General features: G+C 35.9%; 1 protein-coding gene across 5 annotated transcripts in view; it reads right to left on the bottom strand.

The window, feature by feature from the left end:
• The window catches only part of caskin2 (CASK interacting protein 2), a 76165-nt gene that overhangs the window by 7128 nt on the left and 55026 nt on the right, over positions 1-14011 (bottom strand). For 2 of the 5 annotated variants that reach the window (XM_058793480.1, XM_058793482.1), the window contains 9 exons: positions 10614-10731; positions 8685-8855; positions 5285-5374; positions 4752-4888; positions 3224-3302; positions 2096-2181; positions 872-982; positions 616-717; positions 283-421 (listed from right to left, as the gene is read on the bottom strand). In XM_058793480.1, coding sequence (XP_058649463.1) covers positions 283-421; positions 616-717; positions 872-982; positions 2096-2181; positions 3224-3302; positions 4752-4888; positions 5285-5374; positions 8685-8855; positions 10614-10731 — 1033 coding nt within the window. The remainder of the gene's footprint in view (positions 1-282; positions 422-615; positions 718-871; positions 983-2095; positions 2182-3223; positions 3303-4751; positions 4889-5284; positions 5375-8684; positions 8856-10613; positions 10732-14011) is intronic. The other 3 variants (XM_058793481.1, XM_058793484.1, XM_058793483.1) reach the window with 3 other exon arrangements.

Here is a 14011-nt window from a genome sequence, read left to right on the forward strand (position 1 = left end):
TCAACAGAAATTCTTCAATGACAGATTTCTGAAACTGAAGATGAAACTGAAGAATGGAGTGCTGAAAATTCAGCTTTGCCATTACAAGAATAAATTACATTTAAAATATATTAAAATAGAAAAGAGTTGTTTTAAACTGTAATAATATTTCACAATATTACTGTTTTACAGTATTTTTGATCAAATAAATGTAGACTTGGTAAAAAAAAAGAGACTTCTTTAAAAACCATAAAAAGGAAAAAAAAAAAAAATCAACAGTAGTGTATCTATCCATTCACTTACCCAGCTTAGTGATGCCAATTTCCTGTAGATCCTCCCATGTGATATCCTGCACTATGTTGATGGAGTCATATCCATTCTCTGCTAGCTTTTTCTGGTATTGTGGCAGCCCAATAGCACTGAGCCATTTCCCAATATCAGACTAAAACAAACAGACAAATTTCATCTTCAGTGCCTCTGTTGGTTAAGAATAAAAAGTCAATGTCTGTGATATGAATCTAGCAATTATGTGTTTATTAACTCCTGAAGCTCTCATTAGTGTGATAATCTTGAACTTGTACAGCACTGTATGTTTGTGTAAACGTTTAAAACTGTTCATTTATAGCACTGAATTACTGGAATGTAATCCGGCAACCACTCTGGGATATTCATGTTGCCGATCTCCATGGAGATCTTCTTGCGGTGGCCAGGCTTTGTGACGCCAATAGCAGTGAGATCCTAAAACATAAACAGATTGATACACTTAAAACATTAATAGACCGTATGTTCAGCTTTAATATCTATTGAATGCAGTAGTGAATACCAATGAGTTGTGCAGGATGCAAACGTAAGCCTGTGTACTTAAATGCTGATACACAAAAAGAGGGCTCACCTCAGGGGTCATTCTGCTGATTGTGGGCACATCATAGCCAGCTGTGAGGAAATTAGATGTGTACTGCTCAAGCTGAAACTCACAGAGCCACTGGTAAATAGCCTCAGCATCCTATAACACAAAGAGACGACTGCGCATTACGCACAATAGCTCAATGGGTCAGTCATGTAAACATCCACAGTTCATTTAGACCCAATTCTCTAGCTTAACATTTCATTTTAAATGAAAATAAACATACTACAGCACTGCAAACTGAATAAAATAAATTAAATAAAAAGACTTGGATGACTGTGCAATGATATGTGTTTGGCTACTTTTCCAAAGGAATGCTAGTTTACTGCTAAATAAATAGTGTGTAGTATACAGTATACCAAAAAAATAAAAAAAATAAAAATAAAACTGTATGCAACATTACCACATTAGCTCATGACCTCATGGCATCTAATTAACATGAAAATAAAAACTATTGTTTTCAACTTATCCACACGTGTGTGTGTGTGTGTGTGTGTGTGTGTGTGTATGTATCTATATCTATATGTATGTATGTATGCATGTATGTATATATATTATAGAAATAAACCACCACTACTACTATTATTATTATTATTATTATTACCCTATATTTATTATCCAGTTTTGTGTAAACAAATTGGTATGTTTTGCATGGAAATGAAAGGTCAAATCAAGAACACTGCATAAACAATTTGCATGTGGCTGACAGTGTACATGGTTTATGCTACATGTAAGGGATAATCAACGACTAGCTGTGCATTAAACGATTTGAATGCACGACGTGGAGGCGAAGAACCGCCCGACGCGCAGCGTGTCTCCGTGAAGTGCATTCAAATCGTTTAATGCACAGCTAGCCGTTGATTATCCTGTTTATGCCATGGTTATTTGCCAGCATTCACATATTAAAGATGTTAATAATATTTGCGCTGCAATATTTGACCGGAACGATAAAAATGACGGTTATTTTCGTCTGTATTACTATTCAACTGTAACTGTATGTTACTATGGTTACCAATGTTTATAGGAAGCGCATTAATATGGAACGTGATTAAACTGACCTGGAACTACCTGTGCAGTTCAACGAATTTAATCAACACCTGCCAGCCAATCAGAATCGAGTATTCAGACAGACCATGGCATAATGTAAAAATAATATATACTGCAACAATTGCATGAGTAGTATGGTAATATGCAGTTCTGTCTTGGTCTTGCCTTGCCATCCAGAAGTTGCTGTGGGTGTATGACATGTTGTTCTCCAGGTCTGGAGCTGCTCAGTGGAATCCTCCGTCCAAGAGCCCCTAAAGCACACACACATTTCTGTTGGTCAAGGACTCTGCTATTGCCTTAGGCTGTGGATTGTGGATTCAGTGCAGTCTTTCATACATGTTATTGTACCTGCATGTTTATACTTTAGTGTGCTGATGGAGTACATGTTTCAGAAGAAAAAAATGTTCTCTGGTTACCTGAGGCACTGTTTTTTCATCTTCATTAATAATAGATCATACCAGAATATCGTAATCACTGACACTTAGAGAAGAGGATTTAAGACCTAAGGCTGTTTTGATGAGTGATTGTGCAAGTATGTGTTCATTTGAGAGACATGCACATACATTTCTTCTCAGATAACAAACAGTACTCCAAGGATGTGCTTGGCAAGAAATAAAAATTTAGTTATTAAATGATAAAAATCCATATAATGATAATGCATTAACTCGTAAACAGGCATTAAGATTTTTTAAATGTCTGCAGTGCCAATAACACACATGTAAATATGCCCCCATTTAACTCACCTTCAGAAAATAAGCAGATTTTAGGAGAGTTTGTTGATCTCATGCTTATTTTTAGATCCTCTTCGAGTCAAAGACACTACAAAAACAATCTCTTGCGTCCGTGTCACTGATAATCTTCTCTCCTTCTCAAATTCTCTTCTATTCCTTGGTATTTCTGACTTACATACAACTTTGCCTCCGTCATTGCGTCCTTCCCTTCTAGTGAAATCTGACACTGCACAGTATCTGTCTTTAAGTAAAAATGAGCAGGTATTTTAAGCTGCCTTGCTCATGTTTTAAAACGGTCTTGGGACTTTTATACTTTAATATACAGAGGCTTGTAAATGTATTTGGATACTTAAGGCACACTTAAGTACTGCATAGATGTTTAAAATATGTATTAAGCCAAGTAGCATCTACTGATGTCAGAGCTTTTTTTTTAATTTTTTTTTTAGATATTACTAAATAATTAAAATGTTGAAATAAATTAAATAAAATAAGTACTTTTATTGTTTAAGACAGCCAGAAATAAAAATAAATGAAATTCATATATAGCAGCAGAGGTTCTGACCTGAATGAGGGTCCGTCTGTTTTGCGGGGTCCGGGGCCTGACTGCACTGTTCCACCAGTTCTCCAGCAGAGGGAAGCAGCTGCATGTGAGAAAACCACAGCACTGTCACATTTAACTCAACAGCTGTCTGGCAGAAATAGCTTAGAGACACGATTACTGCGTGTGAGAGGCTTCACACAGAGAGTCTAATTACTACATATGAATATTAATTATAGTTATCAGCAAGAACACAATATCTCTTTAATTTCACATGTAAGTCTCCGTCACAGACGTTTACAGACTCAATCATTGAAAATATTGGGGGTAACTCGCAGCATGAGATCAACATTAGGTTCTCTATGGTAGTTTAAATAAATGCTGCAGTATGAGTAACCGTATGCTCAGCTGCATATAAAATGCAGAGTCTATTGTGTTATGTAATTAGGCAATACCAATGTGATGGCTATATGAGCTCTAATTACTGTTCCCGTTGAGCAAAACCCTTTGACAAAATTTGGGGGTCAGAAAGTTTCTTTCCTCTTTCTTTTTTTCTTTAAAAAGTGAATACTTTTATTCAGCAAGGATGCATTAAATTGATCAAAAGTGACAGTAAAGATATTTATAAATTTTACAGAAGATTTTTAGTTAAAATAAATGTTCTTTTGAAGTTTCTATTCATCAAAGAATCCTGAAAAAAAATAAAAATTATATATATATATATATGTATATGTGTATGTATGTTGTGGTTTCTAAAGAAATGTTAAGCAGCACAACTGTTTTCAACCTTTTTTTTTTTTTTCGCACGAAATCAACCAAATCAACATAATAGCATGATTTCTGAAAGATCATGTGACTCTGAAGACTGGAAAATGCTGCTGAAAATTAAGTTGCGCCATCACAGTAATAAATTAATATTATAAAAATATATTTAAATAGAAGACAGTTAATTTAAATTGTAATATTACTGTTTTTACTGTATTTTGAACAAATAAATGCACCCTTGGTGAGCATTGGTGACTACTTTTATAGTGCAAACAGAAATATCTAAAATACCAATGACCTAATTTATCAATAATTTTTGTTTATTCTATATATGTCATATATTACAAATATTTAGGCTAATAATACCAGGATAATAGTCATTTAACATTGGTAAGTTCTCTAGAGCATTTTTCTTGCTTTTTAAAGTAAACTTAAGAAAAATTCAAAGTAACTTGTTTTGTCAAGATGACAAGAAAAATAAGATTTGGAGAAAACAAGGCAAAAATAATCATGCATGGTTTCTGTGAACGTCTATATATAACAGTAATTATTCTTTCCCTTTGGTGCCTCTATGAACCATGAAATCTCTGTACTGTTCTAGGATGGGGTCGCTATCTTGTGAATTAATCAGTGCTGCATATTTCTCCGCACAGTTTTCTCACAGCTTCAGTTCCCTAATGAAAATCAATGGACACGCAGACGGAATCATAAAATCTCCAGTTTTTTTTTTTTTGTTTGTTTTTTTTCTGGTTCAGCTTAACATTGGATCTGTGAGACTGAAGCCCACCTTGGTGGTGTCCTGGACAGCAGAAGGTGACTGATTGGGTCCATTGTGTGGAAAGTTTCCTTCAGTGCTCTGTCCACTGCCAGCACTGCGACTGCTGCCCATGCTGCCTGAACTGCCCACACTGTTCCTGTCACCTGCTGAAAGAAAGAGGAATAAACAAAGACAGGAGAAAGAAAACAAACAGTTGGTGAAATACTGCCTTTTAAAAATGCCTGCTTTACTACACACTGGGCAACAAATGGGGTAAAGATTTTAGCAGCTACAATCTCTGAACTCCAGCAAGGTCTCTGTAAACAAGGGGAATGTGAAGGAGCACAAGGGAACATTGAGGAGGGCTAGTGCAAATTAAGCAATGTGAATGGCAAGCTGATGGTAGGCTGACAAACTTAGGACAAATATAGCCTAAGGGAACAGGAACCCTGTGAAACAGCTGGAAAAAAACCTCAACTTGAGACAAAAGTCACTGGTTTGCAGGCTTTGGGACAGCCGTGGGGATGAGAAAACAGGGGCCTGGGGAAACGGACAACTCTTACCATTAAGAGAGGTCCTGAGGACCCAAATATCCTCTGGCTCTTTGGGACTAGCTGGCTTACACAGGGCACTGGGACTGTCGGGAATCGCACCTAGCAAACACAAACACTTTAAAGGGCCATGGGGGGAAACTTTGGGAGTCCAGATATACTTCAAGCGAAATCGAAGAAAGAACCGGTGTGATGTCATTTCGTACAAAATCAGAAAACGAAGTTCGCTTGGGGCTCGACACAACTTGCCTAACCAAACTTTCCAGAAAAGTTTGCTCCAGCTGGTAAACACCTTCAAACTACCATTGGTCCGTGGCGATTACGTACTGTAATAAGTTAATTTCCTCTGTTTAGTCTGTCAAGGTCAGACATGTGTAAAAGCATACTGGAGAGCTGCTCAATAGTAAAAAGTGAAATTGTACTATACTTCTAATTGAAAATGACAGTGCCACTGGCTCTTATGTTTAAAGGATTAGTTCACTTGCCTGAAAATTTACTCACACCCATGTCATCCAAGACGTTCATGTCTTTCTTTCTTCAGTTGCAAAGAAATTAAGATTTTTGAGGAAAACATTCCATGATTTTTCTCCATATTGTGGGTTAAATGTCCAAACTACAGTTTCAATGCAGCTTCAAAGGTCTCTACATGTGCCCAACCGAGGAATAAGGGACTTATCTAATGAAACAATCTGTGATTTTCTAAAAAAAATAAAAAATAAATAAATAAAAGGTATATACATTTTAACAAAAAAATGCTCATTTTGCAGTAGCTCTGCGATGGCATTACATAATCACATTGGAATTTTATTTTTTTAGAAAATGACTGTTTTGCTAGATAAGACTCTTGATTCCTTGGCTGAGATCGTGTAGAGCAGGGTTCCTCAATTTGTTTTCGCCAAGGGCCGAATTCTGCCAACAATACCAAGCCAAGGGCCACTGAGATATAGATATAGATATATATATTATTACAATTATTATATTATTGTTGCTTTTGTTAAAATAGTCACAAGATAAATATTCAGATTTTTTCCCCCCCAAGTAGTCTGTTTTATTCAAACAATTATTATTTTTGCAATTAGATACAGATGAACTTTGCCTGTTGAATATTAAAAACAAATGAACAAACAAAAAATCGGAATCTCCATGTTTGCCATGCAAATCAACTGTTCTAGCTCATCTCCAGACTGGATCTCTTCTCTCCACTTTCCTTAATTTCAGATTCAATTATTAGATCTGTCAGCATCAACATTTTTACACTTAGATTTTTTGGGGGGATCAAACTGTAACACCATGTGTCCCAACCAGACGTGACACGATGCGATAAAAAGCATATTTTCCATGTCATTTTTATCCTAACCACCCGCGACAGCGACACGTGACAATAAGCGACATGGAATTCGGTCCCACTTTATATTAGATGGCCATAACTACTATGTACTTGTATTCAAATTAATTATTTGGTACAATACACTTATTGTGTACACACATGTTTTTACATTGTACTTATATTTTTAAAAATACCTATATGTAGTTACATCTGTAATTAATTTCTGTAATTACATCTATAATTACACTGTTGACCCATCCCTTACACCTAAACCCACCCTTAAACCTACCCATACCACCAAACATGTCCCTAACCTTACCCATATCCCACCTCAAAGCAGCAAAAGTGTTTTGCAATACAATATGAACACAATAAGTACATAGTAGTTAAGGCCACCTAATATAAAGTGTGACCCGGAATTCTATTTTAGAAATGTTTTTTTTATTTTCTGCTACATCGCAGCAGGAACAACATACAAAATATGACAGTGATAATCTCAGGTAATGATTATGTGCTTTATTCAATGTTAAAAGTGTCTAATGTGAGTTTGAATATTATTTTGCGTGAGGTTTATAGTCATAGTGAAAGCAACAATAGATATTTTACCTCAGATCTTGAAAATAAATTAAAGCAAACTTACGTTAAAACTGTAAACTCACTGCGAACCAACATCCATAACAAAGATGGTATCACTCACTCAAAACTGTTCAGTCCATTCACATTTGAATCATCTATTTTCCGTGTCCACTTCTCTTTACTTCACACTTGCCATGTTTTTGCTGTCACATAGTATCTACACTGGACATACAAGTTCAAAGCACTGCAAATCATTTGAACTTTGTGTCAGTACATCATAAATAGAACGAGTTTACTGTCGGGATTTGTCACGCAGCGCTGCGCCACATCCAGTGTTGAATTTTCATGGCACATTATTTGAAATTAGCGTGGGATTTTTCTCTGATTTCTCTCATTTTTTCACAACCCCGGTGTAGAGCCCTTTGAAGCTGCACTGAAACTGCAATTTGGACCTTAAACCTGCCGCCATTTAAGTCCATTATATGGAGAAAAATCCTGGAATGTTTTCCTCAAAAACTTTAATTTCTTTTCGACTGAAGAAAGAAAGACATGAACATCTTGGATGACATGGGGGTGAGTAAATTATCAGGAAATGTTTATTCTGGAAGTGAACTAATCCTTTAATACTGTAAAGCCGCTTGCTTTAAACCAATTTATTGTATAAAGTGCTATATACATAAACAGGACTTGACTGGAGTGCGGAATTACAGAGCTGATGTAATAATATCCACGTCGCTATGATCAGGTGCTTTCTTAACTTCTGTTTTCTCACCCCACTAATTTTTGTTGTTTGTTTACTTATAAAGAGGAAAATTTTACTTATTTTATAAAAGTTTACTTATAAAAGCAAAATTTACATATTCATCTACAGTAAATTACGCTCTTAGCAGCATGGGTAAACCGTAGGTAACCGTGGATAAACTGCTGTTAAGCCATTTCAAACTTTATCTCCCAAAGTGAAAAACGGTACTTCGTCGTGAGAATATCAAGGCCTTTACGGCCAATGCACATCAAAATTTTCACCAAGAACTACATAACTTTGGACGTGGGAAAAGTCTAAATGAGTGAGTGAGTGAAGTGAAGTGACATGTGGCCAAGTATGGTAACCCATACTCGGAATTTGTGCTCTGCATTTATCCCATCCAAAGTACACATACACAGCAGTGAACACACACCCGGAGCAGTGGGCAGCCAATGCTGCGGCGCCCGGGAAGCATTTGGGGGTCATCATGGTATTGAGGGTGGACAGAGCACTGGACATTCACTCCCCTCACCTACAATCCCTGCCAGAACTGAGACTCGAACCCGCAACCTTTGGGTTACGAGTCTGACTCCAAGCATTAAGCCACGACTGCGGTTAAATGTGGCTATGATGGATTGAAGTACAGTTTATGTAGTTTATGTAGTTTTTGCTTCCACAGATGCTTGGATGGGCTCTTGAGGTGAGATTGTAAATTTGTAGGTATACATACTTAGAATTCATCCCTATGAATCTAATTCTCACACTACCTGGGTGCTGATCCAGCCCATTGTGGTGAGTCAGTACAGGACGGGTGGATGAGTATAAGGTGTAGGAGTCGTCAGTGTGAGAGGTGTGATGAGAACTGTGTGAGGACAGGGCTCTTGACAGAATGTGATGTCTCTGGATGGGCAGTGAGGCTTGCCGGGAAAGAACGCCCCCTATGGACACAACATGGAAACACAAATGAGGCACCACGGACACAAATGAAACATCATTCTTGAGAAAGATGTTTCCATAAGGGACATGCTCTAAATAATATAAACCAATGGACGTTTATGAAAGTTTGGGGTTAGTACATATTTCTTTTATTGTATGTAGCAAGGAAGCATTAAATTGATCAAAAAGGACAGTAAAAGCCATTTGTAATGTTACAAAAGAGTTCTATTTCAAATAAATGCTATTCTTTTGAGCTTTCTATTCATTGAAGAATCTAGAAAAATGTGTATAACGATTTCCACAAAAAATATTAAGCAACAACTATTTTCAGCACTGATATTAATTAGAAATGTTTCTTGAGCACCAAATTAACATATCAATGTTTGTAGGATCTTGTGACAACGAAGACTGGAGTACTGGTGCTGACAATTCAGCGTTGCCATCACAGGAATAAATTACATTATACAATATATTAAAACAAAACAGTTTTTTAAATATTTGTCATGATTGCTGTTTTACTGTATTTTTGATCAAATAAATGTAGCCTGGATGAGGCTACATTGAAAATAAAAAAAAACAGCTTTTGAACAGCAGTGTAAATATTAATTTATTTTATTATTTATTAAATAAATAATAAAATGGTGAAACAAGAACATGACATCTCAAAAGGGATCGTTCACCCAGAAATCAAACAAAATCTATCATTTACTCATCCTGAATGAATGCAAGTGGGGTCCAAAACAACAATGGACATCCTTTGACTTCCATTATATAAAAAAATAAACAGAGACATTTTTCAAAACATTTTCACTTGTGTTCTACAAAGAAAGTAGGTCACACAGGTTTAAAACGACACTAGGGTGAGTAAATAATGACAACATTTACACTTTTTTCTCTTTAACATGAAAGACAAATCCCTTTTTTTCTTTCCATACATTAACTTCAAAAACTAAGATGAACCTGGGGAGGCTTTAACATCCTGATAAGATAACGCGGGTGGGAGAAACATCCCAGCACAATGAGTTAAGTGGTTCTTAATCTGGCTGTTTTGCCTCCATCATGTCTCTTCAGCAGTATTGAGGCAGAAGCTTATAGCGGAGGCTAATTTCGTGTGAGCAGCAGGATGTTGACGCTGTGACACGACAGAGTGCTGAGTCTGCCGCTCCGCTTGCTCTCACACACAGAAAAAAAAATACCAGGCTCATTTCAGGGAAAGATTTTCTGCTCAGGACCTAGCAATCTGAGGCCGGCTCCCCCTTTCATAGAGGCACAGGGCTCTAAAGCTGATCCGCCTGCCCCCAATATGTTCCTGTTAATCCCATTAGTGTGTGTCTGTGTGTGCCTTTATCAATGGACTACATGTCCACATGTCTACAAGAATTTATGAGAACTGCACTAATTTAGTATGCATTATTTTGATATGCATACTGTCGGATACAAATGTCAGAGAGTGCATTTAAAATCTGGGATTCAAATTCTATTTTAAGCCTAAAAATATAGTTTTAGGATTTTGAAAGATTTAGAATAAATGTTATTAAAAATATTGTTCCACTGCTTCCAAGTCAAAAACTTGTGCTGCTGTCTTTAAAGCAAAAATGTGATATTTTTCCATCTTAATCTGCGCTCAAATTTTTATGCTGATAATGTAATTTAGAATGAAAAAAATAAGTAAAAAATAGAAACTAATTTTGAAAATGGACTATATATTGGTAGTAAATGCTTGTGTAAGTTGAAAAATAAAACAGAATTATTAAATATACCTGATCTGCGACTAATGACCTCCACGATGGAGGGAGGGAAGAATCCCACACGGTCAGTGCCTCTCTGACTGTCATGGATGTGTCCTTTCCAACGTCCATCCATATGCTGCTCTAAGACCTGGAACAGACCAATAAGATCACAGGATATTCAGCTCTTTGAATGCTTGCACATTTTATAATATTCATAACGGTCTTCTCTTCAATAGCTTTTTTTTTTTTATTATCGCGTGGAATAATTTCAATAATCTATGATTTAATTATAGCCCTCTGTGTACCCTACACCAGTGGTTCTCAAGGGTACGTGAGGTGACGGATGGGGTTACTCAAACAAGTTGCTGAGCTTTGGCATTCATTTAATTCTACCCCAACTTAAAGTAACATTAAAACTGAGCATGTATTTCTAACAAGCAAAATGCCACTTCTAATATAAAACAGGAAAATCGGAGTGCCGTAAACGGTCAAATGACATCAAATTACCTCATCTTTTGCGGTCAAAACTGATTGCATCCACACAAGCATTCGTGCGTATTGTAGGATGCCCGCATTTGCTGCTTTAGCAAATCGCGCTGCTGTTCATTGTATCTTCAAAGTAGATTTGTAGCACTTATAGCACGAAGAACAAATATTGACAAGGACATAGAGATCAATTTAAGAAACTCTTTGATACAGAAACATACCCTTGTGCGAGTTTTGTTTTTCATCTTTAAAATACGACCAAGAATGCAATTTTCCCTGAATATTCAAACGATTGCAACTGTGACATTTATTTTATATAACAGTTCAACAAAAAAGGCAATATTAAGTGAACATTTTACATTTTAAAATGTAAATGTTGTAAATGTAGCCTACATTTTAAACACAATATTGTCAATTATTGTTTGTTATATTTTACAACGAAATAATATTTCCAACAAAATCCGTGACAGAACCGGTGTGCGTCTCCAAGCAACAGCGGTGTTTCGTTAGTGAATGAATCTGCAGCTTTGAACGATTCGAAGAGTCAGTGATTAATAACCCATTCATCTACAGCCATTTGCTTCGTTACTGAATGAATGAATGATGTGATGCTTCGCTCATTAAGACAGTGACTTGCTGCCACCTACTGGAGATTTTAGTTTTAAATCTACAGGTTTCTCTTCGTTTTGCCATCATTTATTGCTTTATTTATTATATTAATAATACACTTAATGGCATGTTAAGAATATGACATAAAACGATAATTAATAATAAGGCTAGTAAAACTTTGCCTCCCTAAAGGTAAAAAAAAAAAATGCACCTGTAAATTAATTTAAGGGGGCACATATTGTCCCTTAATGGAAAAGATGTGACTGCGGTCTAAGTGGGGGTACTCAGAAGAATGTTAAATGTCCCAGGTGGTACGCCACAGAGAACCACTGCCCTACACTATTCAAAGCTGAATGACCTTTGTGTCATCTGGCTTTAAATAACAATCTTCTAACCTTTTTTTCTAACCTCATGGCCCAGCCTGTGATTGTTTCCTCATTTGGCTGCACAATGCGGTAAATTGAGTCAGCTGACATTCCACACATGGCAGAGAGGACCTGTGTATCAATGAAAGTCAATCCATTTGACTGACGTGAAATTGTGTTTCAAGCAGTCCTGGAAAAAGACACTAAGAATAAATTTGCAGTTTATGTGTAGCGGCTGTCTGAGTTGTTTTAAGAGTCTATTCACTAAAGGAGGTAATGGGTAATGGGGCAAACACACACGTGATTGCGTGCCCGATGTGAAACAGAGTAAATAAATAGACATGAAATATTGATTTGTGTTGAAATGTAGCATCATTCACAGTTTAGCATTATTATATAACATATGAGTGTTATTTTATTATCTTTTATATACTATTATAGTGTTTATGAATATTTTGGATTAGCTTTTAATTCTTACATAGTTTTTGTTTTTTCTTGTAATTTTATTAGGCGTTTTGTAATTTCCTAGTGTGTGTGTGTGTGTGTGTATGTATATATATATATATATATATATATATATATAAATATAAATTTTACCATTTTAGTATGTAAACTTTATTTCACTTAGTTGGCAAGGCAACATTTAAAGTTTTTTAGTTTAAGGATATTGTCTAATATTTATATTTTATTTTAGATTTACTTAAATTAACGAAAATAATTTGTAAAAGTTTCAGAGAGTCAAAATTTGATGAATAGCTACTGCAATGAACAAAAAAAAGAAAAATTTCTTAAATCCATTTTACCACTTATTTTTTTTGCGCGGGCAGGCAAAGTTATGTGAACTGAAGGTGCAATTTACTATAATTTAATAATAAAAACGTACATAGAAAGAGGACATATTTGCGAGGAAAGTGCTATTTCAGGATTTTAAGTACCTGGTTAAACTGTACTGCAGATATTAGAGAATTTTTTTGCATTATTAGAATTGCCCCATAGTACTTCATTTTCAAAACTGCTCTTTAAGATCAACATCTGTATTTATTTAGTGTTATTTTAACACCATGTCAGCATCAAGGCCATCTTCAGTGCAATTTAGTAAAATAGGCATTATAAAATAACAGTTATTGGCGTTTGAAAAGGAAGGTATGTTGTTGTTCATCACCTTTCATCATGGTATTATTCATTGAGATAATGAGATGTTAATTTACCCCCAATTCAACCCCCTAATTACCTAATAAAGCTGTAAAGAAACTGTGAATTTTAAAGTTGGTGTTAAGTCTGAGTGGAAGTATCTTTCATTGCTAGCTTTTAAAAACCCCGAAGTCTCTGTTATGTCTCACTGCCACAAAAACACAGCAGTCTTTCATGCTAGCATAAATGGCCGCCTAAAGCTATCTAGACAGACAAGGTGTGAACAATGACATAGCATACGTGCGGCACTGAGCCTCAGGCTGCACTCTACAGTACACACACCGAACACAAGTCTTTTAGTGGGGGTGAAGAACGCTGTTATGAAGGCAAACTAGGCTGAACACACGCTACTATAGCACAAACAACAAGCTACAGTTGATTCATTTGAGACATCAAAGGCTGATTGGTGGGAACTTGTTGCAGCATGCTAAAGTATTCTCTGTAGGGAACACCAAATTATGGTCCTCACTCGTTCATGTTACTGTTATGTCTAATGTGCAGGACATAATTATATCAGTTAGAAACATGATATGCAACGCTGTGTGTAGTCTCCCATATTTAAAGCATTCTGAAAACCGCTTTCAGCTCTACTATTTTTCCACAAGCCTAAACATCTTTGTTGTTTTGATGTCTTTGTGATTCATCAGAATACGGTTTAGTAATTTAGTAAGAATGCAGATCAAGGCAACGCTCAAGCACATTGCCAATTATATAGGCCTATTACATAATGCACATTATACAGTTTTAAATTAGGACACCTCTTGTGAGAAATAAGGC

The sequence above is a fragment of the Onychostoma macrolepis genome, chromosome 12, assembly GCF_012432095.1.
Source record: "Onychostoma macrolepis isolate SWU-2019 chromosome 12, ASM1243209v1, whole genome shotgun sequence".
Lineage (NCBI taxonomy): Eukaryota > Metazoa > Chordata > Actinopteri > Cypriniformes > Cyprinidae > Onychostoma > Onychostoma macrolepis.